The 27,878-nt window shown below is 39.3% G+C and overlaps 1 protein-coding gene across 2 annotated transcripts in view; it reads left to right on the forward strand.

The window, feature by feature from the left end:
• PXDN (peroxidasin) overlaps nt 1–27,878 on the forward strand; it is a 139,574-nt gene that overhangs the window by 74,511 nt on the left and 37,185 nt on the right. For both annotated transcript variants that reach the window (XM_019492675.2, XM_019492676.2), the window contains 9 exons: nt 2,758–2,927; nt 6,053–6,325; nt 7,761–7,877; nt 10,405–10,563; nt 11,485–11,597; nt 18,262–18,418; nt 21,627–21,735; nt 23,159–23,316; nt 26,168–27,671. In XM_019492675.2, the coding sequence (XP_019348220.1) occupies nt 2,758–2,927; nt 6,053–6,325; nt 7,761–7,877; nt 10,405–10,563; nt 11,485–11,597; nt 18,262–18,418; nt 21,627–21,735; nt 23,159–23,316; nt 26,168–27,671 (2,760 nt within the window). The remainder of the gene's footprint in view (nt 1–2,757; nt 2,928–6,052; nt 6,326–7,760; nt 7,878–10,404; nt 10,564–11,484; nt 11,598–18,261; nt 18,419–21,626; nt 21,736–23,158; nt 23,317–26,167; nt 27,672–27,878) is intronic.

The following is a 27,878-nucleotide window of genomic DNA, read 5'->3' on the forward strand; positions in this document are numbered from 1 at the left end:
TCGGGGTGGGCAAAGTCTGGCATGTGGGCCAGATCAGTCCCACGGCAGACTCCATTTCCGAGCAGCCCCTGCCATGTTACTGTAGCTGGTTTCCATGGAGACCCCAGGAGCGGCAGGGCTGTGATAGCATGGGGCCAGGGTTTCCATGGAGACCAGCCCCAGCAGCACTGGCATGGTGCACAGCTGGGCGGGGAGCTGCTCTGGGGCTGGGATCTTGTGGCAGTCACAGCATGGTCCGGTGCTGGGCAAAGCTGTGATCTGCTCCCTGCATGTCTCGCGCAGGGGCGTGAATGCAGCAGATTGAGGCTCAGACCCAGCTCCAGACCACGCTGTCACCACAGCAAGATCCTGGCCCTGAAGGAGTTCCCCACCCAGGTATGTGCCTTGCCAGTGCTGCTGGGGCTGGTCTCCATGGAAACCCCATCCCTGTGCTGTCAGGGCACCACTGATACTGCAGTTTCCATGGAAACCAGCTGCAGTGACACGGGGAAGGGCTGCTAGGAAATGGAGTGCGGCTGCAAGCTTCATCTGCTGTTTTGCCCACCCCTGCTCTAAATATATCTGGTTCAGTGTTTTTACTCTAACGCATTCACCCTGCCATTGTTGGAGGCAGGATCCTGGGTTAGAGATGCCCCATTAGTCTGATGCAGTATGGGACATCCTATTTTCTTATGAAATGGTTACAATTAAAAAAAAAAAAAATCACACACTAAAAATGTTATCCTCTGTCCCGTGTCCCCCCCCCCCCCTTCCTCCCCCCTTCAGTTTAGTTATACATGTGCAATGCATTTTTTGGTTTGTTCTTGTTGTTGGTGTTGGTTGATTTGGTTTGTTTTTGGAATGTTTTTTTTTGTTTCTTGTATGAGAAGGGCAGGTGATACTGATTGCTTTTAAAGGAAAAGTACAGAAGTATTTATGTTGGAAAAAAATGAAGAATGCCTGCACTTTTCAAACACACATGAAGGAACTCACTGTTCAAAAGGGAGCTTAACAAAGCTCCTTGATATAATTGAAAGGCTTCAAATGACACACACACACACACACACACACACACACACACACACACACACACACACACACACACACACACACTATCCTCCTTACATTTTAGATTAGCCAAAATAACTTTTTTATTTAATCAATTGCTGCTAAAATTGAACAATATGACATCTTGGTCTTGAAGCCCCTATTGGCATGGGTGGGAGTTTCCTGTGTAGAGTGGTAATAGAAATCTCTTAATTCTTGTTTTTCAGTAGTGAACTTCTATGTTACAATTATTCCATTAAAATTTGTTCTGGCTTAGCTACCTCTTATAATCAACAAAAACATGTATTCAGAATCCACATATGAAAGAGTTTTAACAAGAAGTATGAAATTGAGGTGTATGTCTATTGACACTGGCTTTGCATTTTGGCAACATGGAGAATGATAGAAAGTAAATCTATTTGCAAAGATGGTTGAAAGTGGCAAGATTTCAGTCAGAGAGGTTGATCTGTTGAGCAATCTTTATAGCATATGAAAAGGTAGATCAGTAGTTATTCTTGGAATTGCACAAAATGGATAAGTGCTTTATCTTTAATGTGTGCTTTTTGTGTTGGGTTAAAAGCACTGGAATTGCATGAGGTAGCTAGTAAATCATCCATCTTGTGGACAGTCACAGGTGCAGGCAGTGAAGAGCATAGCTATAACCTGTTTCCTTCTGAAACCCATCTTGGGGTTGTACAATAACTTTGTGATTTATGCCCTGTCTTATTACACAATTAATTGCATGAATGTGTGGCTGGGTTCTAACTACAAATGTCATTAACTGGTTAATCATGTCTTAAGTGTACCTGGCCAAGGGACTTAGGGTTCTTTTGGCTGAGAAGTTCTCATTCTTAAAAGAAGGTGGGAATGAGCATGCATATCTCAGTCATTCTTTTACACCCAAATTGTATATGCATTTATATTTTCATGCTTACTTGAACTTTTTGGTTCTGTATTCCTAATGTTACATTATCAAAATTGGTACACTTTTTGCTTGGTACACTTCTTCTTTTTATTATTATAAGACTAAAAGTTCTATTTTTATACATGCCACAGGAAAACCTGGAAAATTGCTTCATGTATGTTACTATATTTTACTGCATACATCACATACCATTCCCCTGTAAAACCAGACCCCAAATTTGACTTGTATTTATTAAGCAGGGAAGCTGATTTTCTTCTTGGGGTTGGAAGCACCCTGGTTTCATTCTGCTTTACAGTGCAGCCATTGTAGTATTACTGTTCAGGCCGCTGAGGAAGTCAGTTGACTTAATGGCTTGCTGTTCTGCACTTTGGTGTTAACAATTGTCTTACCTTTTAAATGGTTATGATGATCCACTAATCAAGCTAACCTTTCTTAGGGCAATTTTTGCTGCCTACTAGCTGAACCTGGTCTCTCCCTTTCACAGCCTCGTTAGCTTTTCAAAACAATAGATCCACCCATGGAAGCCAGTTTTTAGCAGGAGCTAGGCCTTCATCTTTAGTTATGCAGAAAAGGGAGGGTGAGTCAGCTAAAGGTTAGGCTCTGTCCGTGCTCTTTGCAGCCATAACTCTGGACACAACTTTTTTCTTCATGCTGCCTTTTAAAAACAAGGTGTTCATTATATCTGCGGGTGTGCTGTATGTGAGAAAACATGGTGTTTCATTCACATATTTAAACTTGCCTTCTTTGATATGTTTTCTGTGCTTGTAATTTGAAAGATGTAGTTCAGAAGATTCTTGTCTTTACAGTAATGAGCTCAGTATGAAGGAGGATTCCCGCCTAAACTTATTAGATGATGGTACTCTAATGATTGAGAATACTCAAGAGACAGACCAGGGCATTTACCAATGCATGGCAAAAAATGTGGCAGGAGAAGTGAAAACTCAAGAAGTTACTCTTAGGTACTTTGGATCACCAGGTAAAGAGATTTCGCATACCATTGTTCTTTATAAGATCACTTTAAAAATAAAGTACATTGGGTTTTCTACAGGTTTTTACTTCTTCTGCATCTTTGCACAATCATCAGCCCTTTATAGGAGTACTATTCTAATTACATGTCACATTAAGAATCATGAAGTTTATTTTCAAAAGTACATGAGGGAACGAGAAAGAAGATATTGAAGGGTGATCACATTCAGTGCACTGGTATAACTTTAGAGACTCAGATTTTAAATCACTAAGACAAAAATAGTAATGAACTGTGGGTTAGGTAAATTAGGTAAATGTTTTAGCCATATTTTCTCCATACTTCTTGAGTTATGCCTAATACTTCCTGAGCTGTGCGTAGGTCTTCTAATTGCTTCAAGTTTGTGAACCTTCAGTTTCATTCACAGGAAAAAAACCCAACCCTTAAAAATTACATTCCCATCTGAAAATTTTGTAGTACGCAAGTCATTTAATTATGCTTACTATTGCTATAATGAAAAGAAGTTGATATATGTACTCAAATAGAAGATGACCTTGATTATAAGATGGCCTCCCCAATAATTAGATTCTATACCTGGAAAATTATAACGCATTTATACATTTTCCATATATAGAATCTGATTATTGAAGGCTTGCCTTGAATTATTTGCAGGGAAATAATCTGAGGGATCAGTTAGCTCCTTTGCTCTCTGCTTCCCTCCAACTTTTGCCCCTGGCAGCCCCTTCATCCTTTCCTTACTTTACTGTCAGGTTCTGCTCTCTCTGAGTACATATAAGTGAGGAGCAAATTTGAAAACAATAACTTTGAAGTTAAATATGGCTGTAGAAATGTGCATATAGTACCCACAAACATAGTTTATCCAGTATTGAAGCTTGTTACCTTTTTTCAAACTGCTGCAAGTTTTAGTACCGATAATCTATGAACACGCTTTTGAGTAGCACTTTGGCACCTTCTTATATATAGCACAAACTGTGCATGATATTAATTCAAAGCCAGTAGGCTTCTGATTTACCACATAGTTAAGTGGGCTGGGCTCCACCAGACTCAACAGCATTTCAAGCCACGGTGACCTGACAGCTCAGCACTGATCAGTATTTATGTGTACTTCAGATACCCCCCACAAAGGATTCATGTGCTAATTAGCCCCAACTTGTGGCTGGAACCAGGTCCAAAAATGTATAGGCAGATGAGGCACAGGGCAACCTGGTCTGGTTTCACCTTGTGGAGGGCCGTGCCACACTAATAATATGTTCCAGGCTGAAAGAGGGGATGAGAGGAGGATTCTGGGTGAACCGTTTGGGGCTCTATTTGGTGACGTTTGTCAAGCATTTAAAGTGAAGAAGCAGGAATCACTGGAGATGGGAAAGAAAGGTGCAGCTTAGCTGTGGGAGTGAAAACGAAGTAAAAATGTATGTAGTGTAGTAGCTGACTGTGACTTGGAAAAAGAGTCAGTGGTAAGGAGGACTATCCTGTTCAGATGGGCTGCACTAACCTATCCTTGTGGTAGGTTCCCATTAGCACTTTTGGCACCAGCAGAGGGTGTTGGAGCTTGTTCCAGCCTCTCCAAGTGCTGGCCTGGTATTGCAGTACCTCCAGGCCCAGTGCATGTTCCTTCTTGGGGAAACAACTACCCTTTTTTTTTTTTTTTTTTTTTAGGGCCACATGCAACAAAAAAAAAATAGAAAGTTCCCATCACCATGTTTGCCCGTATGGGCCATGTGTTTGATAGTCATCCTTAGTGTTGGCTGTATTTAATCAACTTCATTGTTGGTTTCGCTTGCTGATCACGTGCTGTTTTTGGCAGCAGTTTATATGTACATAATTATAAGACTTTTTCCCTCAGGCCAATTGGGGGAAAATATATCATCTTGTATTCAAGTAAATATGGTATTTAAAATATTTCAATTAAAATAATTTGGGGCTTTTTTCATGCATTTAACAGTACTTGGTCTATAGGCAGTTTATTTCCATGCATCAGGTCCCAGACACACGTTCATTTAAAGCCTTCCTGGGATCTGATCCCTATCTCAACAATCACACTTCCCACTGTGCCAGACATGCATGGCAGGAGGTGCAATTGTCAGCCCTGGGTCTGTTCAAGGGCTTCTACCTGGACAGTTTAAATCCCACTTTCAGCAGCTCCAGTAGGGCTTCTGGATGTGGGGGGATCAGAGGCTTCTGGCAGGCAGAGTGAAAGGGCTTTCACTAATGGGGACTTTAAACTGCAGGCCTGGCATTTGAACTTGCTGGTGGAGGAAACCCTGCTGGGAGCCTCTGATTCCCCACACTTAGCACTCCTGCTAGAGCTGCAGGATGCTGGCTTTAAAGTGCCCAGCAGGGGAAGCCCTTTGGGCACTACCAATTTGCAGTCCCCCCTCTGGAAACCTCGTCCTCCACAACCTCATTAGGGCTACCCAAAGTGAGGCAATTCCAGTGTAGGAGTTTAAACGTATGGGCAGAGGAGCCTAAGGCCCAGTTGAAAAACTGTGATTGCCCTGGGGGCTGGTGCTAACAATCAGTTGCTAGTTGGACACCTGGCAAAATGGTCAGCCTCACCTTTTGGGGACCCAGGACTGTCAACTGGTTGCTGGGCATTCGCTCCGGACAGCCCCAGGACATGGACTTGCCACACTCTCAATTTAAGAGACTAGACAAACCAGCCATATGTTATATGTGGAAAATTTTTGTGTCTGGTTTGCCATGTAGCACCTTATATTGGGTGCACATGTGGCACCTTTGCCATTTATGATGCAATTTACATGCTAATTGTGGCATAAATGTAACGTTTAGTGGGTCTCAGTTTCTTTCTTGCTTTATCAATATCAAAAAGTAACTAAAAAGACCTATAACAATTACTGAGGAATTTAATAATATCAGGGCTTAGAGGTGCACCGATACATTGATAAATATCAGATCGGTACCAATATGAAGAAAATTGTCTATATCGAATATCAGCCCAACTTAACAAAATCAACTTGATGATATGCATTTAAAGCATGCAGTATGTTAAAACCTAATTATTTTAAATTTTATATAATTATCCCATGCAAAATTCAGGAAAACAAGTATTCTAATATTTAGACCTTTTTTTTTAATTTTTTTTTTTTTTCTGACAGCTAGGCCAAGTTTTGTGATCCATCCACAAAACACAGAAGTATTAGTTGGAGAAAGTGTTACCTTGGAATGCAGTGCAACTGGCCACCCCCAGCCACAAATCACATGGACAAAAGGCGACAGAACTCCTTTACCAAATGATCCTCGAATCACAATAACTCCTTCAGGAGGGCTATACATACAGAATGTGAACCAGGAAGATAGTGGCGAGTATACTTGTTTTGCAACTAACAGCATAGATAATATCCATGCGACTGCTTATATCATAGTCCAAGGTAAGTAACATTAAACAAGGAGGATGAATTTTGAAATGTGTTTTTTTTTTCAAAGCTGTGCATTCATTCAGAGCAAATATGTATTTTTATGTTTTAATTTCTAAATTGACAACTTCCAGGTATTCTTTTCATTGTAGGGCTTGATTCTGTTCCTAATACAGTCAGTGGAAGTTTTGTTGGACTTAATCAAAAAATAAAACTTACTGAAAGTATACCCAAATACCATTTATTCATGTTTTGAACTTTCTACTGCTAAAGATCTTCATAGACTTTTTTTTATATAAACACAAATCTATTCAATATCCAGTTTGTAAGTGACTAGGATATTTTCTACAGCAACTAACATTTCCAAAGATTAGGCCATACACTTGGAGTAGGGTGTCATCTCTCTCTTGTTAAGCACTAGGGTGAAAGTGACTGATTGATTTGCTATGTTGGTAGCTCTCAGTTGTTCCCTCCTCTTGATCCATTAGTGTAGCTCTTCTGTTAACTGGAAGTTAAAGTAGTACAGATTTTATTGCATTGAAATGATGATTTATTCCCAGAAAAGTCTGCCAATGCTATAGCATATAAATATTTTCAGGAAAAATAATGTTCGGTACCTTTCTTTTAAAGATGGAATGTTACTTGCTAGGTTTTTAAACTGTGGTCAGTTATATTTTTCAAGGGCTGTGTAAAAAGGATATAAAAAAATAGAAATTCTTTTTTTAATTTAAAATCTTTCTTCCCATATGAATTCTATCTTTCTCTAGTTAACAAAAAGAGAGGGGGTGCTATTTTTGTACCACTTTTCTTTTAGATTGTACACTCCTTGGAGCAAGAACCATGTCAAGCAGTGCATAATTTTTCAAATTATAGAGAGCAGTGTGCTTATGTCTTTTTTTTTCACTTACCTATCAGCTAATGATGGTTATATGTGGAAAGCCAAACATATTCCTGGTCACAGTGAAATACCATCATGTTACTACACAGACTGGCTTTGTACTTCTTTTACTGTTTTTCTACTGTTTGAAAGCACTGTGTGTTAGCAGAAAAGCCACAGCTCAGGCTGGTTGTGATCACATTGTGTTTTTCTTCATAATTTAGTTGATTTTTTTAAAGAAAGAAAAAAACAAGATATTTTGAATCCAGAGAACATTCCCTACTTGATTATACCAATATTAAGGTACATCATATTTTGGATCTATTATTCTTGTTGTTTATTACTTACTTGTATTGCAGTACTGTCTAGAAGCCTTACCTGAGATTAGAGCCTCACTATACTAGGCACTGTTCACTAAAAGACAGTCCTTTCCCAATGAGCTTACAATCTAAAAGAGCTAGAAGAATTCTGTTCCCCACAGACCTCTTCCTGTACATAGAAAATCATACATAATTTCAAACAACCATGCTTTTTCTAATTGTTTTTAAACAGTATCTTTACTCTCTCCTATAGCTTTGCCTCAGTTTACAGTCATTCCTCAAGATAGAGCAGTGATTGAGGGACACACTGTTGACTTTCCCTGTGAAGCACAAGGGTATCCGCAACCTGTTATTGCCTGGACTAAAGGAGGTAAGAGGTTTGTTCGTTTTTACTTTTAAGGCTTTTTTAGAATTGCTTTCCAAAATGTGATGCATGTGCCACACATGTGATTTAAAAGCTCATGTTTCTCTGCCTGAAGCTCATAAGCCCCTGGCAGATGTTATATTTGTTGCATGATTTAATGTGAGTTTTATGTGTTAAAACTGTAACATGCCAGATGTTAAAATAAAAAATGTGGTAGAGCCATTGCAAAAATGGCTAACCCACCTTAAAGAAGTTACTCACTGAAGTGGAACTTCTTTGTGGCATGTAAGCATCCCATGCTAATTTTAATATCTAGAATGTTACTTAAATCTGCCGGCACCCCACAGTGCTCTCAGCTCCTTCCCTCCTTCCAGGGCTCCCTGACAGCCCACCTAGTGGCTAGCTGTCAGAGAGGCTTGCACTCAGTCCTGTTCATTTAAAGGGCCCAGAGTCCGAGCAGCCTGGAACCTTGTAGTCACTCACTGGTCCCAGGTTGCCTGTGTGCCCTTTCAAGTCCTGGGAGAAGGGGGAGCCAAAGACCAGCCCCTTGCCATCCCCCTGGCTGGGAACATGATGTTGTTTCCTCAAGTCCTGGAGATCATGGCTGCCTTGATCCTCAGGGCCCAAGGTTTTAACACTGGGCGTGGCACACCCCTGCAGCTGGGAGCCCTGTCAGCTGATAGGGCTCCCAGCTGCAGGAAAGACCTGCTACATGTGCAAATTATTGCTTGATAGCAACCAACCATAAAGTAAGTACACATTTTCAAGGTCTAACTTTATAGCTGGTTGTAACTTTTTATCGTGTGAGAAGTACTTTGCATGTGTAGCTGTTCTTAAGATAATTGCACAGTTAACCAGCTAATTGCACAATACTTATAATATGTCAAGGGTGTATATACCTGTAGAGTGAGAAAAAACATGAGACTTCTAGCAGGAAAAGCAATCTACAGGTACCTCTTAAATAGTGATACATATAAAGCAGAGTTTTAGTGAAAACTTGATCTAATAGTGTTGGTGATTTTCCTTCTTCACCTTCTAAAGTGGCCATAATCACCTGTTATGTAGCATAGTCACTGATGAGAGAGGGATTGTAGGTGGAGAGGGAGAATAAAGAGATGAGACTGGCACTCAGCTTTATTTTAATGTTCTTTGTTTCATTCCTGTTATATTGGCATATTCCAGTTCTGCAATTCTAGTTATTATTTAGCTTGATGGGATCGGGAGAGGAGAAGCTATGTGAAGATCCTCTTTGTTAATGTGAAATAACAAAGGACTTTATTTGCATCCTTCCTGTGGTGATGAGTTAAATGCTTTTGAAAATGCTTATGTGCGAGTATGATTTCTCCTGTTTCTTAATGGAAAAGACCAATATTGTGAATGTACCGTATTTATGCCATTAGATGAGGTTCCCCCCCCCATTTAACATAGGGAAAGAGCCCCTCAATTTACAATCAAGCATGATGCAGCGTGGGGCAGGGGTTAGGGCTGAAGCTGGAAGTGCAGCTGCTGCCTGCCCCCAGCTGCCTCTCCACGCTGAGCCGCTCCTGCCCAGTCAGCGCCTCCTGCCCCATACTGCTTCTTTTCTCTCCCCCTGTGCCACACTCCTTAGCTTTGCGCCACAGACTTCATCTTTGCTACAGCCTGGAGCATGAATTATGTGCTCCAGCCCAGCTCTGTAGCAGCAGTGCCAGCTCTGCACCGCTCCAATGGGGCTAAGTTGAAGCCATGCTTTGTGCCCCAGGCTGCAGCACAGAGAGCCTACCAGCAAGACACAAAGGTAAGTGGGGGAGGGGCAGGTGGTAGGGGAGAGATGTCAGAGGGGTGGAGACAGGGGGAAGGTGGGGCAGGGACCCCAAACTGCAGGGAGCAGAAGCAGTGTATAGAGAGGGAAAGGGGAGGGAGGGGCATGGGAAGCGTGATCAGTACAGCCTGAGGGTGCAGGGGGACAGGCACGATAGGAAGACTGGAGGTAGAGAGGCAGCAGGGGGCAGGCTGCCTGCTTCTCACTGTCTGCTCCACCACCTCCATACTGCCCTTGTTATCTGCCCCTGACTACCTGTCCCTCACTGCTTTCTCCACTGTCTGTCCCATTACTGCCTCCTACCATGTGCCCCCTCCCTACTACCTCCCCCACTGTCTGTCCCTCCCACCACCTACCCCATTACTGTCCCCCTTATGACCTCCCCTCACCACTTGGCAGTAGTAGAGGGATAAATTGAAGATGGTTCTCCAATAATTAGATTTCGTACATGGAAAACTTATAGTATATTTATAAATTTTCTCTGCGTAGAATCTAATTATTGGGAGATCATCTTAAATTCAAGGTCATCTTGTATTCAGGCAAATATGGTCTGTTGTGGCAGTAGGTAATGGTTTCCAATGATTTGTCCTAAATTAAAAAAAAACAACTAGACATTTCACAAAACAATACTGTTGTTGTTAGCGTAAACCCTAAATTTCTTGCGTTCTCATTTTTTTTAAATAAATATTTTATCTTATGTTGTTATAACTAATAAATTATGTTGCGGTTCAGGGAGCCAACTGTCTGTTGATAGAAGACATTTAGTACTGTCATCTGGAACCTTGAGGATTTCCAGAGTGGCTTTACATGACCAAGGCCAATATGAGTGTCAAGCTGTCAATATTATCGGATCTCAAAGAATTACTGTATACCTAACAGTACAACCCAGAGGTAAGTTTTCAATATCCATATTTGCATCTATTAAAAATGCTACATTTAGACTGAGGTTAAAATATTAATTTAGATGCATGGTTTATTCTTTTCATCATGGATATTAGACTCGCTTAAATGTTGAAGTCTCTGGTTCAGATAATTCCAAAAGGCACTTTTTACCTTTATCACAGTAGAATTCATGTAATTAGTACATTCTCTCTTGTTCAGCATTTAACACAAAAGAGACTTGATGCTTTTTGGGAACTCCGAGTGCTCTTATAATATGAAAAGATCTTATAATATGAAAAAGCCTGAAAGTGTGGATGTAATTTAGTAGAAGAATAATGATATTTTAGCTGGGTTAAGTTTGCCTTTGTGGGTTTTCAGGGGCATAGGAAATCACATTACTGGCACAAAGGCTCATACTTCCTCTGAAATTGTAAAGCCTGCAGGTTCTAGAGCTGTTAAAGAAAATATTTCAGTTTCCAGAATATTCTAATATGGATATAGCAGTTTTTCCATAGCTTTCTTCTCAGAAATGGCCAGACTGGTCAACCAGACTCTTTTGGTTAATTTATTTTCTTTTGGGGGGTGTGGGGGAGGAAATCAGCCTGACCCAAAAATCATGGAACATTTTAGTTCAAATGGGGTTAACATTTGACAACAGTTGTAAGCAACTGAGAACAAAGTAGTGTAATAGTTTCCTTTAAAAACAAAATATTTTCTGTCCCATAGTAATGCTTTTGCTGATATTTTTACGTACAAATAATGGTACTTTCAAAATATTATTTTTATTTTTTTAAAATGTCCTTGTCTTGGCTTTAAAAAAATTTAATTCATCTAATGGTTATATTTATTTAGTATAGTTGCTGTTTCAAATTATATGCGTCTGAATTTTCTTTACTGTTCTTTTTAACTGTTAACGTAACTTCTTTTTAGTTACCCCGGTGTTCGCTAGCGTCCCAAGTGATATGACAGTAGAAGTTGGAACAAATGTTCAGATTCCCTGCAGTAGTCAGGGAGAGCCTGAGCCAGTAATAACATGGAACAAGGTAACAGATCTTTGTTGGACTGATTTAGAACGCAGTGCCTCCTTCACATTTCATTGGTGTCAAATCAGGCTTTAAGTGCAGAGCAGCAGACTGTTCTGCTTGTTCTGTGTCTAAGTAAATTGCCGCAAATACATTAAGCTTTGGTCTGGTAATGGTGTCCAGAATGCAGCTACGTAACCTGATTCTGCACAGGACTTTGTAACACTTCTCATACATGTGAACTGAAGTTCATATTGCAGATTTAAAATAAAAGATGCGCTACTAACAGCCTCTATTCCAATCTTACACAGTCCATGCTGCTCGATGCAGGGGAGGATCTCATGATGTCAGGCTTACTGTGCCCAAAAAACTTTTAAAAGTTGTCAGGTGTTCAGTCAGGGCTCCCAGCTGCAGGACCTTTTTTTTAAAGGTCCATGGCATCCTGAGCCCAACATGGGGGAAAATTCACTGATATCTGGCTCATAGCACCCCAGACCTTTAGAAAGACACCCTGTCTAGGGAGGAGGTAAGGGATGGTGCCCCACTACTCTCTCCACTCCCAGAGACCAGGAGGAGAGGGAACAGTGGGGTAGTGCTCTCTGCAGCTTCCTAATACCAGGGTGACTGTGGTCTGGGGAATGCATGGAGGAATCTTTTCCCCACTGCTCTCCACACCTTCCCTAGACCAGCATCCACTCTGGTATGGGGAAGGCACAGGGAGTATGGGAGAGGGGGGTACCTGGAGGCTGCAACACCTGTGTACTCCCTTTCTTGGAAAGACTTCTAATCATTGAAATTTCCCACAAATTCCCACTGCTAGAAGTGAATTGCTGTTCATATGCATATATACAGTACTGAGGCTGCAACCAAGAGTGTGATTTGGTGCCTTGTTGTGAAGCTTTTGAATGGTACCTTTCTATCCATGCTTATGCGGCAAATATTTGTTAATAATTTCCCTAATGAAAATTAGGGAAATAAGCACTGCGAGATAACATTAAACTAAAATTAAAACTATCTAAAGCAAAAAAACAAGGTAGGGCTTATGTTCAGTCTTGGCTTTTTTTTTCAGGTGAACAGGTAAAGGTGTATGTTATGCTGTATTCTAGCAGAGTCCACTGGCAAGCATAAAGAATGTAATGCCAATGGGAATCTTGAAGTTCCTGATTTACATCCCAACATCAATATGGGTTACAAATATAATGCTGCTTTAATTGTTGTATGCTAAATCTCCTCACATGCCACAATTTTCAAAAGCATGGCCCTTCAAAATGTGTGCTGAAGCATAACGCAGAGACAAGATTAATATTACCTTTCACTAGAACTCATTGTATTTTGAGGATTTTATTACAGCTAGTTGTTTGATTCTTTGATTGATCATATGTGTGAAGGTGCACACACACATTCACTTTAGTTGCTTCTGCTAACCCAGTGGTGCTCAGTCTTTTTCCCCAACAGGCTGGACAGGCAGAGCCTGATCTGACCATGGTCCAGATGGAGGTTCCAATCCAGTGGCCAGGGCCAACAGAGCAGCCACCATACAGCTATTTGGAGGGTGGTGGGAGGCAGCCCACCTTGAGCCCAGCCCCAGGGGGAAGAGGGGGCTTCACCTGGCACACTGGAGGGGCACGGGGCAGGCAAGTAGAGGAGAGGGATATGACCCAGCCCCACAAGGGGAAGGAGGCATGACCCAGCCCTGCAGGGAAAAGGAACATGGCCCAGCCTCACAGGGGGAAGGGGAAAATGGCACAGCACCAACCCAGCCTTGCAGGGGGAAAGGGGCATAGCCTGGCTGCAACCAGGCTTGCGGGGCTTGGGAATTTGACATAGGGGAGCATCATTGTTTTAATGGACACTGCTCCCCTACTGCCAAATTTCTTGACCTGTGGGCCAAATGCGATGGCTTCATGGAGGCTGAGCACCCTTGTGCTAACCTCTTTTTTCTTCTATGATATAAAGTGGGTTTGATCCCTTTTGGCAGTTGTCTTTGGCAGATGGTTGCTAGATTTGCCCTTTTATTTTATATTTGTGCACCAGAGTGGATTTGCTTATCTTACATATTTTTAAGTATTTTTGAAATTATTTTCCTGCAACCAGAGATGTAGGTTTTCTGGAAAATTTTCCAAAGCCCTATAAAACAGTGCAATCTGATTTAGCATATTTGTTTCATGTTTGCATTGCCCTAAATGCATGATCTGATTTTGCATTTAGTTTATTTGACTTATATTTAGTAAACAAAACTAAAAAGGTACCCCTAATAGCCACAAGCCATGTTAATTCGACGTCCCAATAGCCACAAGTATTTGAACTGAAATATTTGATCAGGAAAAAAAATTAAATACAACACACTTAACGTGGTTTATATGTTATATTCAAAAAAATTCAAAGCTTTATGTGGAAATAAATTATTTTTATTGGAATAGTTGTAAAAATGTAAAGACAATACATAATAGCATGTACTTCCCTTACACTGTTTAAATTTAAGAAAAAAAAGAAGGCACTGAAAACCGCTGACACTAATTTCAGCACACCCAAAGAACTGTGTCTGATACGTCCACTCGCCTACTTCAGCAGAGTTTAACTCTCTTCCACTGCAGTCATTGCAGCACCTCCAGTTTCACTGTCACTATCTGTAGAATCACTTGCACTATTTATTAGTTCCATTTCAGAATCAGATTGAGGCAAATCTGACTCAGAACTGCTTGAACCATGTTCTCTTTTGCTACAGGATGGTTTTACCAATGAGTCTATGGGCAAAGGCAACTTATCACACTGCATCTTCTTCACTAATTGTGCTTCTAACTCATTCTCCAGAAGCAAGACATTTTGAGAACTAAAAACAAGCTTAGCGGTGCGTTCATTTGTTAGTCTATTCCTCTTTTTTGTCTTGATTGAGCTGAAAGCCTTCCAGTTCCATTCACAAAAAGCTGCAGTTGGTGGAATGCTTATGATCCTTAGAGTGATCCTGGACAACAGTTGGGTGTTACAGTCTCCCTTCCACCATGTGATAGGACATGTATTCTCTGTTGCCCACTAAATGATGTCTTTGGGCCAAAGTTTTTCTTTTGTACTGTACTTGGCAATGTCTGTCATCACAGCTATTTTGTTGATGTTGGGGACACTCTTAGCTACTTCTATAATTGTATTGAGAGCAGTAGATAATTCATCTTCTGATAAATGTTGTCCTCTGTGTTGAGGATCCAAAAGGTTTGCTGCCAGATGAACTGGACAAGAGCAAAACTCAGATCTCTTGGTAAACATTTGTTTTACTTCTACTACTACTACTTTGGATAGAAGTGAAGAAGGCAAAAGCTCAATTAGATTTTCATTCAGTTGTCTGAATATCTCTGGAATATTTGAAAGGCTTGGTGTATCTCCTTCAAGTTTCTTGATAGCCACCTAAACTGGTAGTAGCAAATTGAATGCTCCTTGAACTTGAACCCAGAACACATCGTTGTTGAGAATTTTCTTCTTAATGTTCATGGGAATAATCTGGGATACCATGCCCTCTACTGAAGCACACTACAAACAGTTCTCTGTGCACAGCAAACTATGTAAACACTTTGTAGCTGAGTCCCATCTAGTTTCTCCTGGCAATAAAAGTACACTTTTTCCTTCCCCTGCTTCTCTTTCTTAATTTCTTCAGTCTGATTAGCAACATGATGATTGTTGAATACTGTCACAATCGCTTTGCCATTTGCCAATATTGTCTTCATTGTATTCACGCTTACTATGTCCTTTGCCAGAAGATTCAACCCATGAGCAAGAAAGCCAAATACTATTAGATGAAGATACTTTGCCTTTTAATATTTGCCATGCAGCTTTCATGTTACTCGTATTATCACTTACAAGGGCAAGTACCCTGGAGGGACCTGCACTTTCAATCTCTTCACTCAACAATTTGGCTATATATTCACCGGCATGATGAGAAGATTTGGTAGCAGTTGCTTTTAGGAATATTGGTTTAGGTGTTACTAACACAGTGTTCACTAAAGGATTTCCTTGTATATCAGTCCATCCATCTGACATCAGAGTCAGTGATTCTTCTTTTCCAATCCTTTGAATAACCATTGTTTTAACTCTGTCATACTATCCAAGAGAGAATGTGGTAAGCGATAATATGACAGTAACTTATATGATGGACGAGTTAGTTTATGTTCCTTCCAGTACTGATTTTCTGTTATGGAAAGAGGTGTACCACTTGCAAATATAGCTCAAGCTAATGTCTCAAATGCTTTTTCTTGATCTTCTTCTGACATTTTGTCCACAAAGCTTGATAAAAAGCTTGACTGTCTTGAACAGTTACTCATGGTGGATCGCATATCTGGTGACAGTGATCTTGAAAGCAAGGATCCCAATTCTTCTTTTTCGAGACCTGGCAGCTCAACATTTTAATTTTCCATTTTTTGCAAATGTGCTATTTCACTTGAGCTACCAAGTTCCTGCAACAAAAGGGGGAAAAGATTTTTATTTTAGCCTATTCTAGCTTGGCCTCATCCATCAGAAAGAGAAGGACAAGTGGCAGGGAGCTTGTTTTCCCCCCTCCCTGCCAGAAAGAACACTGTGCTGCTGAACTTGCTGCTTAGTTGCCCTGGGACTGCAGAGCCAAAGGTAAGTATAGTCTGGCCTCTGCCATTGGCCAGAGGACTAAGCTCGCTTTGCTGGATTGAAATAATTAACTATCTGTTATGTAGTTTAAAAAATATATATTGTTAAGCCTAAACTACTTTGGGTACTTAGTGCAAGCAGAAAAGGAGGATACAAATATTTGAAATAAATAAATAAATGATAGTCCAGAGTTGCATTAGCAACTTTTAAAATTATAATGTTTTAATACAATATAGATGCTAGTCTGTATGGTGTGTTGTTTAATGTATTAATTTGTTTACTTACATAGGATTCCCAAAGCAGACTTTTCTCAGATGATGTTGTTCTACTACTTGGTTATATTTAGCTTTCTATGTATGGCTTGTATTCTTTCAGGACAGTTTCTACATGTTATTAAATGTTTCTTCATTCTTGTTGTGGTGTTAGCATACTCCTGTCTGCAATATTTACATCTAGCAACTTTCTTCCTTCCTTCAGTGGCTTGAATGTCACTAGAATGATGCCACACACTAGTTTGTTATTTTCTGATTAGGCATTATTATGACTACCTCAAAGGAAAAACACTAAAAAACTAACAGATCTTATGCAAACACTTTCAGCTTCCCCAACTCGAGAAAAGAAATGAGACACTGCTCTGTGTGTTTGAAAGTGAAACAAAAATTAATCATACTTTTAGTTTTGGTTTTGTTTTCACTTGCAGTCTGAGATGAAATAAGAATTTTAGCATTGGTTTTGATTTGACCTGCACAGTCTATTACATTAATTCATAACTTGATTTTTGGTTTGGATTATTATGTGAGTGTATTAACCCTCCTCTTTACAAATCAATATAGGTACTTTCTCACACGCTGCCTAGGGATAATCACCTGAAAAAAAATTACAACTTTGAAACTGCCAAGCTTGCCTAATTGTATTGGCATCCATTCATTGTTACTAATGAATTTTATGAAACAATGAATTCTTATGGAAAATTTCCCATGGAAAAATAAAGCACTGGAAAATTTTCTGCCCCACATCTCTGTCTGCAACTCTTCCAACGTGCACCTTCGTTAATTCAATAAATACAAATTATTAAAAAATTGACAGGTTACTTTAATAAAGAAATCCAGGGCATCCTTATCACCATGTCTGCTTTCAATACGTATGTATACTTTCTGGTGATTGAGGAACCCTGTAACCTTTAGTACAAACAAAAACAAACAAAACCTCCAAGTTGACCTCTGTCATTGTGGCTATCTTCCAACTCCCCTGCAATCTCAGTCATCTATCATAATTTAATTTCAGAGTGTACCATACATCTGCAAACCCTGGAGCACTGAGGGTTTCTTAAAAAGAAAAGAGCATTCAATCAAATACATAGTGTAATGAATCAGCTACGGGTGATTCTGCTGATACTCTTCCAGTTCCTGATTTGGGAAACTGAATCCCATTTTCTGTGGTGGTAGTCTTCTCCTTTTTATGGTTTTCAGATGGCAACTCTGATGCAGAGATGAAAGCCACCAGACAGGTGTGATTGGAACTATGCCCCTAGAGTGGGAGAGGGACTCTCAAGAGTAGCATTTCTGTTCTGCCTCCTTTGCAGTTAGTTAGCATTTTTGGAAGCTTTCAGTTTCAGCTGTTTTTATTCAATCAAATTTGAATCCAATCCAGTCCCAATAGCATACTGCATATCGCCAAAGGGCACATAGTGCTGCCTTTTGGACATGTGTTTTATCTGCAAAGGGCATACAGCTATTGAGCTATATTGTCATTGTTTTTTAGTTAAAAAATGGATGTACTTTACTGCTTTTTATGGGAGACATCTTATCTAAGTGGTGTATAGTTATGGCTTTTGTTATCATGAAATGTTGCTATCAGAACTGTAAAAAACTAGCCAATTGCCCATCAAGAATGATGGGGGAGGGAGAGGGCAGGGGGAGGCTGGGATGGTGTGCCCCGTCTAACCACCTAACACCCCATTCTGCCGCAAGGTGGAATCTCTTGTCTATTTAATGTTTGATTTTGGCATGTTAGCATAAATACTAATAAAATTCCTAGAAAGTGTGCATTCAGAATAACTAAGCATTGTGCTTTGCTGCAGGATGGGGTTCAGGTAACAGAAAGTGGGAAGTTTCATGTTAGTCCAGAGGGATTTCTCACCATTCGTGATGTTGGAACAGCTGATGAAGGCCGATATGAATGTGTTGCCCGGAATACTATAGGCTACTCTTCTGTTAGCATGGTTCTAAGTGTTGATGGTAAGGTTTGTAAATATAATGCATGGCAAGATATCAATTAGTTCCTAAATGAATGATGATTGTTTAACTTATAGACACAAAATCCAATAAAAAACACTGAAGGCCAACTTGTGAACTTCTTGCTTGCCTCTGTAATTCTTTTGACTTGTAAGACTAAATTTAGGTGACTGACTGCTTACCAGTCAGTAAAAGGTTGAAAAACTCAGCCAAAATCTTTCTAAGATTTAGGCCTCTATGTTTTCTTTTCTTTTTCCGTATGATTCATGACTCTTGAAGCATAGTAATGGCTGAAGCCCAAACATTTGGGGTTGCAGGAGCCATGCTAGTTTCCTCCTGAGGTATTCTTTTGCTGTATCTGAATTTGCTGAGTCTGACTTCTGAGCAAATGACTTGACTTGAAAGCAAATCATCTGGCATTTTTAAAGGAAGCCTCACCATAGCCAGTTGGAAACTAGGTTGCTGCTGCAGGCAAGGAATTCCTAAAAGTGATTCTTAATGGTTGTATAAGAAGCAATGGAAATAACAAATGAGCAAGGATAGGTGTAACAAAGGAGTTTTTATATTATATATTATTATATTATATAAAATAATTGCGTGCATGTCTATATATATATATATATATATATATACATATATATATATATATATATATATGGTAAAAACCTACCTGACAGTCTTGACAGTGTAATATAATCTCTCTCTAATATTTGTATAATCACTTTACATTTATATAGACTGGTCCTAAAGCATTTACTGATGGTGCCAAACTTTATTTTTTCAAATTCCCTTTTATTAAAATACTATTCCTTTTTACTATTTCCTTTTTATTAAACTATGTCTATACACCATTTTTCCTTTCCCTAGCACTAAGATTAAATCTAATATTTTTTTACATCATGTCATTATAACAGTATGGTATAGATTCAAAGATCTGTTTTTGTATAATTGGTTATTATTTCCTACTGCCCTTCAAAATATTCTTCATTTTGTTGTGCTGTCATTAACGTGTTTTAATGATCTTTAATGTGCCAGTTGATCTGCCCTCTGAACATACAGCCTAAATAAAAAACATGAAAAGCATAGAACTAAATTTTCTATGTAGATGGTATAATACCATGGCCATGGACATATACACTGTTTGAAGCAATCTAAATAGCAAGAATGCAGGTGTTCACCGATGAAACACTTCATAAATGATCCTTGAAAAAGAGATCTTTGAAATGCTTCATTTTGAAGCACTTCCTGCAATGAGAGGCAAGGATTTCTTTGGGTAATATTGTTAACAAACCAACTCCATAGTTAGTATAGAGTTTTATATAAACTTTGGAATGCAAGACAGTCTTTTTTCTTCCTGGAACATCTTTACTTACCAGCAGTCTTCCAGCATCCCACAGTGCTCTGTTCTGTTCCCCCCACCCTGTGGGAGTTGGGGAGGGAAAGAATGGAGTGAACAGCCAGTGAGTGGTCTTCTGTGCACTCAGATCACCTTAGGAACCTACTAAGGCCAAGAGGCATGCGTGGGATTTTTGGTTGCCTACTCTTTGGCTAAATAGCAGTGTAGCAGCATATTTTTTTAGCTATCTTGAGGCATTTGGTGGTGGGCCAATCGGAGGGAGGAATGGAGGCAAGGGAACTGCATGTCTGCATGATGTTGAAGTATATCAAATATGAAGCACTCCAGGTTTCAGAGTGCTCCAAATGCTCATCCATCCTATCTTCCTATCTCTCTTTCTCAGCTCCCTTCTTGTATTCCCTTTTGACCAAAAACAATTATTTGCTCTAAACTCTGTATGTCAGTACATCTGAACTCCAGGAGAACACCCAGCAGCATCCTGTAGAGTTGGAAGTTATTCCCTGGAATAAGCTAACTATGAGATGAAAAAGCCACAGTCTATCTAAAATATTTCTTTTGAACTAAGATTAGGGTTTTTTCCATGTTCCCAAAATAGATTTTTGATATAACTCCCTTTCCTATCATTTAGGTGTAGGTTAAATAATATTTCTACGGAAGACTAAAGCCATGGGAGGGACGGAAATATTCCTAGCCATGGTATTTTAATACTACTGTGACTTTTAAAATCTGGATTATATTTGAAGCAGTACACAATGAGGATACATTTTTGTTGTCTTCAAAAATATTTGAATGCTTCAAAGCTATATTTTAAAAATTAAAGTACCTATGATTATTTTAGGGTCCCTGTAAATTGTTTTCCATTAGAATAGTAAACCTATAGGTCACTGAATTGAAAAAAAAAAGTGTAGTATGTCAGCTGAAAAAGCAAGCTATTGGTGTTTAAAGCAAAAAATAAAATACAATTGTAATTTCTGCTGTTTAGGTCCTGAAGTTTAAACCATGTTTATCCATATTCAGAAAAATCATTCTTTACGTATTTTAATGGAGCCAGAAGCTGAGCTACCAATTGTACAAAATTAGTGACTTTGTGCTTTGAAGATAAAGTTGTGAATTTAAAAAAAATCTCAGAGAAAAACATAGGAAATTAACAGTTTTATGTCAAACTGACAGCAGCAAGTATACTCACAATTAACATAGGTTTGATATAGCTAATCATTGCAATCATTGCATTGTTGTGGTCACCCCCTTTTTCCTCCAATTTTTCTATTCTCTCAGTGTCACTTTCCAAAATTAAAAGTTCTGTGGGTCTCCTCGAGGATTGGCAGTATAAAGATCCCATTGTAGAGTTTTGTATTAGTCAGTAAACTCAAGCACTGAAGTCAATGGGAGTCTTTTCATTGATTGCTGTGGATCCTAGATCATAGTCATTGATCCAAGCATCTTTAAGCTGCTGATTTGCCACACCAGATCAAAAGTTCAGATATGCAAGCTTCACTTCATATTCACTTTTTGTTTTGATCATGTTTACAAATTTGTAAAATTTATAAAGATTACAGCCATGTCCACTTTAATGGTCTTGTGAACTTTTGACATACCATTTTATTATTAAAAGCAGTTTAATTTAAAAAATGATTTTTTAACTGGCATTGCAAAATCTGAAGTCCTCAGCAGGTGTAAATATGGTTTAATAGAGTTCCCAAATGGTGAGTAATTTTAAATTTTGGAGCAGGTAAAACTTACAGAAAAGTGGTTCTCTGTGAAACTGAAATGATGTAGTGTCTAGACAGTACTTTATAGGAGTAACTATTTTGTGTGGTAATTTTTGCTCTAACATGCAACTTCATGTTTTTCTAGTTCCTAATGTCAGTCGAAATGGAGATCCATTTGTACAAACGTCAATTGTGGAAGCAATCGCTACTGTTGACAGAGCTATAAATTCAACACGTACACATCTATTTGACAGGTATTGTGCTATTAAAAAAACTGGGAAGCCGAAATTAATTTTGTATATACCAAAAGATATAGAAAAATCATCAAAATCAATGCATAGGAGAAATGAAACAATGTCATGATTTTATATAACAACTTTAACTTCTGGTTAGTTTCTAGAGTCCTGGTAATATGGCATGAGATCACTATGTAAAAATAAATTGCACCATGCTATGCAAAAAAACTTTTATCCAATAAGGCTCTAAATCAGGATTTAGCAACCTTTTAGAGGACTGGGCTGGCCACTTGAGACTTGGCTACCTTTCCCCTGAGCAGCCAAGCTGCCTACTAATGCCTCTGCCATGTACTACCATTTCTCATCCCCAACAGCGGTGGGAAGGGTGGGATGGTAGCAACAATGTTGATGGTAGCAGCATGTGCCACAGGAATGGGGGAGAAAGCAGTGAGAGCTCTATGGGGTGGTAGGGATGCTGCAGAGGGAATCAGCAGTGTGTTGGTGAAGGGGGCCAGCCACGCTCTTCCTTTTGCTGCTGCAGTCCCAGTCAAGTCACTTTACAAACCAGTTTTGGCCCCTGGACTATACTAGAGATTGGCAACCTTTTTAGGCAGAGTGCCAAAAATACCCACAACCATGTCTTGTAAAATGTTTGCATGTCAGGGGCAGATGGCAGGGGAGCTTTGAGAGGCCTGATCTTTGTTGTAGCAGTGCAGCCTTCTTTCCCGCTGTCCACCCTGAGGCATGCGTGCACCCACTGCCAGCAGTGAGCCAGGCTGAGCTCCACTGACCCAGGTGTAACCTCTTGCAGCCTCCCAGCTGCCTGCCACACCTGGCCTGGGCTCTGGGTAGGCCCCTGCCACCTTCCATGGAGCCCGGGCTGCTTGCAGTAGACAGCGGAAAGGCTGCAAACAGCTGCAGCAGGGTGTGCAGAGCCCCAGCCTGGCTCATTGCAGGCAGCAGGTGCACGTGCACCTTAAGAGAGACAACAGGGAACAGGGCTGGGGCTGCACTTCCACACCAAGGATCAGGCCCCTTATAGCTCCCCTGCTGTCCTCCTTAGGCCCGAATGCCAAGCAAAAGCCTTTGTGTGGCACACTGGCACATGTGCCGAGGGTTGCCTACCCCCGAGCTAACAGTTGCTAACCCCTCCTTTAAATATTTACCCCAAACATTTGGAAAAAGGAGTACGTTTCAATAGCTCGCTGCTGTTTTGATGTTGGTCTAACGCATTTTAATGTAAATGTAATCTATTTAAGTGTTTAAATATATTTATTCTTATTTATTTTTGCCTTCCATTTTGGGATGAGTAACCAAGGTATAGTCTAATCATATCTAGTGATATCTTTAGTTGCAGAACTTATATTATTTGTAGTGTTATGGTTGTTCTCTTATAGCTCTAGTGTATGCATTCACAATTTTTTTTCCAATGATCTATTAGTCGTCCTCGTTCTCCAAATGATTTGCTAGCCTTATTTCGATACCCAAGAGATCCATACACTGTTGAGCAAGCGAGAGCTGGAGAAATATTTGAAAGAACATTACAGCTTATTCAAGATCATGTACGAGATGGTTTAATGGTTGACCTAAATGGAACAAGTCAGTCCTTTTTTCCTTATTTTTCTCTGTGTTGTACTGTGTATATGATCTCAAATACTTATACTTCAGGCGGTGTTAATTTTAAAAACCTGACTGCCATTTAAATCATTGGAGCTCAGCTGACCATGTAAAAGTTCAGCAAGAACTAGGGTTGCCAATTTGGGTCCTTGCTTTGCATATTGTTATGTTTTGATGTAGCTTCATAGAGATCTGATCATGCGTTATTTTAATTCCCACTTTGGCTTGCAAAGAAGTCCTTGCTGCAGTCAGATTCTTACAAGTGGTTCAGCTGAAGTCCATAGTATTGTCTGGTAGAGCGTGAGCTGTTGTTTCTTAGCAAGACTTGTATGCTGATAAGTCTCAGTATTTTTATTAGTTATTTTCTCAAATAGAAATATTATAAATCTGTATGTCTAATAACAGAAAAGAGATGACCTATGAGGAAAGATTTGACATTTGTGATCATTTTGCAAAATAAGGTTTTATATTTATTGTAGCAGTTTTCCTAGCATTAATTACTTCTTCCTTTTTGAATGATGTAGAATATCAAACTAAAGTACTGTAGTTGTTTCATGGAGGCCTGTTCTTAAATTGATTTGTGATTAAGAAACATAATTACTGCTGCTTTTTTTATAAATCATAGAAGAAATACGCAGTTTAATATTTCTTCTCTTTTAATTGTTGAACTTAGCATTCAAACTCATAATTCCCACCTTGAGAACATACAACTAAACATACAAAGAAAATTGTAAGGTAATTGTGTTGTAGTATCTATAAGTTTGTATTTTTGGCAGTTGATATGTAGTGTTTCTGCACTTGAAACGTATGAGCAAAGCATTTGAAAATAATGATGGCATTTTAGAAGTAATGCAGAGACTAGGCACACAACCAAAAGCTACACTAAAGTATGAGAGAAAATATTTTCCTTATAGTGTTCCTTTTGATGTTTCTAATTGAGAATGTACTGTAACTTCCTAAAATTCTAACTATGACCCTAAACTAGTCCAACATTTTTATAAGGCCGAATAGAGTAATCTTTGTGGAATTGGTACACCATAATTTTTGCTGGTAAAGGTGGACTATTAAATTAGACTTAAGCAAACAATTTACAAGGCATAATTCATCACAAAAAATCATATTCTTTTTGTAAACACAAAAGCTCATGATTTCTGTCAATTTATTAGTAATTGAAAACGTCCTTTTTACTCCCCACCCCCTCCCCACGCACACATTTTGTAACTATACTGTGCATGTATTTGAATGTTCAGAAAATTGCATTTTGTCACATCAGTGACACAGAAATTTTTTTGCCTTACTGGATGCATATGTGTGTATTCGTAGTGCAAATTCATGCACATCTCATTTTGAATTTTCATGAATAATTGTGTATGAAACTACATGGTATTAAAAACTAATCAGTCTAATGTTGACCGAAAGGGCTCCTGCCATGATCATATGAGTTTTAAAATGTAAACAAAAAGCTTAGACTTTATATAGCATTAGTAATAGTTTATGTAGTATTGGGACTTTTTCTCAGAACCAGGTCTAGTGTTTGATCTCCCAAAACAGGTATCTTTATTTATTTTAAAGAAACTGGAAGTGTGAAAGTAATATGTTTTCATGTAAATGGCCTCTTTCCTAATCTCTAGGTTTGGATCTGGGGAAGCTATGTGGAGCCTTGGATCTTTGATCCAGATCCTATTTTACCTTGATATGCTTAAGTCATGCACATGCAGATGTGTAACTGCATTTTTTGCACTTGGGTACAGTTTTGGATTCACCTTGTTACCACTACCCCATGATTCTCCACTAAGTATACTCAGAAAGCTTCATTGTGACCACATAGCCACGTGGGGCAATAGAACTTTCCAGGAATGTGCATAGTGCAAGACAAATTAGTCTCAGGCCCCTGGCCGATTTGCAGTGAAAGATGTAATGGGATCTGAGGCGTGATGCCCACAATCATGCTTCCTGCCATGGCGCATGTACATGTCTGATTTTTTGTTTTTTTGTTTTTTTTACACTTGCTTCATCTTATCTCTGATTAAATTATAATTTTTCCACCTCAAGGAATATGGCTACTTATATGTACCTAGAAAAGTTGGGTATTGTAACTGTTTTTGTTACTTCCTTTTTTTTATTCCTTATTCATCATAGTAAATATTGAAGAATATTTCAAATAAACTCATGGATATTTGAAAGGATGCCATGAAGCAGAGCACAGGACACAAAATAATGGGTATAAACAGCAACAAAGCAGATTTAGATTAAATCTCAGGAAAAAAATGTCCTTATACTTACAACATTAGAACAGTGGAACAAGCTGTGGAAGGAAATTGTAGAACCTACTTCAATGGAGGTTTTAAAAAAAGGCTGGATAACCATTTGTCTCTGATGGTTTAGGAGTAGCACATCCTGCATTTGTGTAGTGTGTTGAACTAGATGGTTCTGGCAGACCCTATGATTCTATGATAACTATCTTGACTTTTGATATTAGTTGGGGGTCAGATTTTCAAAGAGGTTAACTCATTTAGGTTACCTTTACATGAAGTGAACATGTTTTCAAATAATTTGCATGGATGTCAAGTACTGTTGAAAGTATACCAACTCCAGAGCTGTTTTTAAAAATGTGACACTTGGTTGTTATGATTTTTCCCCCCTTCTGCTTAAAAGTTGGCATCTTTATAAGGCTTCATTCTGACCTTCTAATGGCAGCATTCTTTTCTTAACCAATAGCTCTATTTAGTAATATGGAAAATATAATAAAATTTTGTCCAGTAGTTTATTTGTGATACTAGATTTTGGACAGGAATATGTCTTTAATTTTCCCTCTGCCTCTCTTTTATTTCAGGCTATCACTATAATGATCTTGTATCTCCACAGTACTTGAACCTGATAGCAAACCTATCGGGCTGCACAGCCCACAGAAGAGTGAATAACTGTTCAGATATGTGCTTTCACCAGAAATATAGGACTCATGATGGGACTTGCAATAACCTGCAGCATCCAATGTGGGGAGCCTCTCTAACAGCCTTTGAACGCTTGTTGAAGTCAGTTTATGAAAATGGATTTAATTTGCCTAGGGGCATTGGATCTAATAGACGCTATAATGGATACACACTCCCTATGCCTCGCTTGGTTTCCACTACTTTATTAGGAACTGAAACAATAACCCCTGACAATCAGTATACTCACATGCTAATGCAGTGGGGTCAATTTCTTGATCATGACCTTGACCTCACAGTTGCTGCTCTAAGTGAAGCGAGGTTTTCTGATGGTCAGCATTGCAGTTCAGTTTGTACAAATGATCCTCCTTGTTTCTCAATCATGATACCACCGAATGACCCCAGAGTTAGAAATGGTGCACGCTGCATGTTTTTTGTACGTTCCAGTCCTGTTTGCGGAAGTGGCATGACATCTCTTTTAATGAATTCTGTTTACCCACGGGAACAGATCAACCAGCTGACTTCTTATATTGATGCATCCAACGTATATGGCAGTTCAGACCATGAGGCACTAGAAATCAGAGACTTTGCAAGTCAAAGGGGCCTTCTGAGGCAGGGTATTGTACAGAGATCAGGCAAGCCTCTTCTTCCCTTTGCTACTGGTCCACCAACAGAATGCATGAGAGATGAAAATGAGAGCCCGATTCCTTGCTTCTTAGCTGGGGATCAGCGTGCTAATGAACAGCTGGGTCTCACTAGTATGCATACATTGTGGTTTAGAGAACACAATAGAATTGCTACAGAGCTACTGAAACTGAATCCACATTGGGATGGTGACACGATATATCATGAAACACGCAAAATTGTTGGTGCAGAAATGCAACATATAACATACAGCCATTGGCTACCTAAGATCTTAGGAGAGGTAGGCATGAAGATGCTTGGAGAATATAAAGGTTATGATCCTAATATTAATTCTGGCATAACTAATGAGTTTGCAACTGCCGCTTTTAGGTTTGGTCATACACTTATCAATCCTTTATTGTATCGGCTGGATGAAAACTTTGAACCTATACCACAAGGCCATGTACCTCTTCATAAGGCATTCTTCTCTCCATTTCGGATTGTAAATGAAGGCGGCATTGATCCACTTCTAAGGGGATTGTTTGGTGTTGCTGGTAAGATGCGTGTACCATCGCAGTTACTCAATACAGAATTAACAGAAAGACTCTTCTCCATGGCACGTACTGTGGCTTTAGATCTGGCAGCTATGAATATTCAAAGAGGCAGAGATCATGGAATTCCTCCCTATCATGATTTTAGAGTGTACTGTAATCTGTCTTCAGCTCAGACTTTTGAAGATTTGAAAAATGAAATTAAGAATCCTGAAATCAGGGAGAAACTTAGCAGGTGAGCTTGAAGTGCAAAAGAATATTTTTTAAAGCAAGTGTAATATTATATCTAATTGTGCACATGAAATTAATACTTATTGAAGTGCATGAATCCTAGAAGAAAATGTACATGAAGCAAGTGATGAGGGAAATTTCCCACAAACCATCCTGTTCTCAACAGGAAATGTGTGAGTCTGGGATAAGATTTAGTAACGCTTTGGTAAGC

Source organism: Alligator mississippiensis, chromosome 1 (genome assembly GCF_030867095.1).
Source record: "Alligator mississippiensis isolate rAllMis1 chromosome 1, rAllMis1, whole genome shotgun sequence".
Classification (NCBI taxonomy): Eukaryota; Metazoa; Chordata; order Crocodylia; family Alligatoridae; genus Alligator; species Alligator mississippiensis.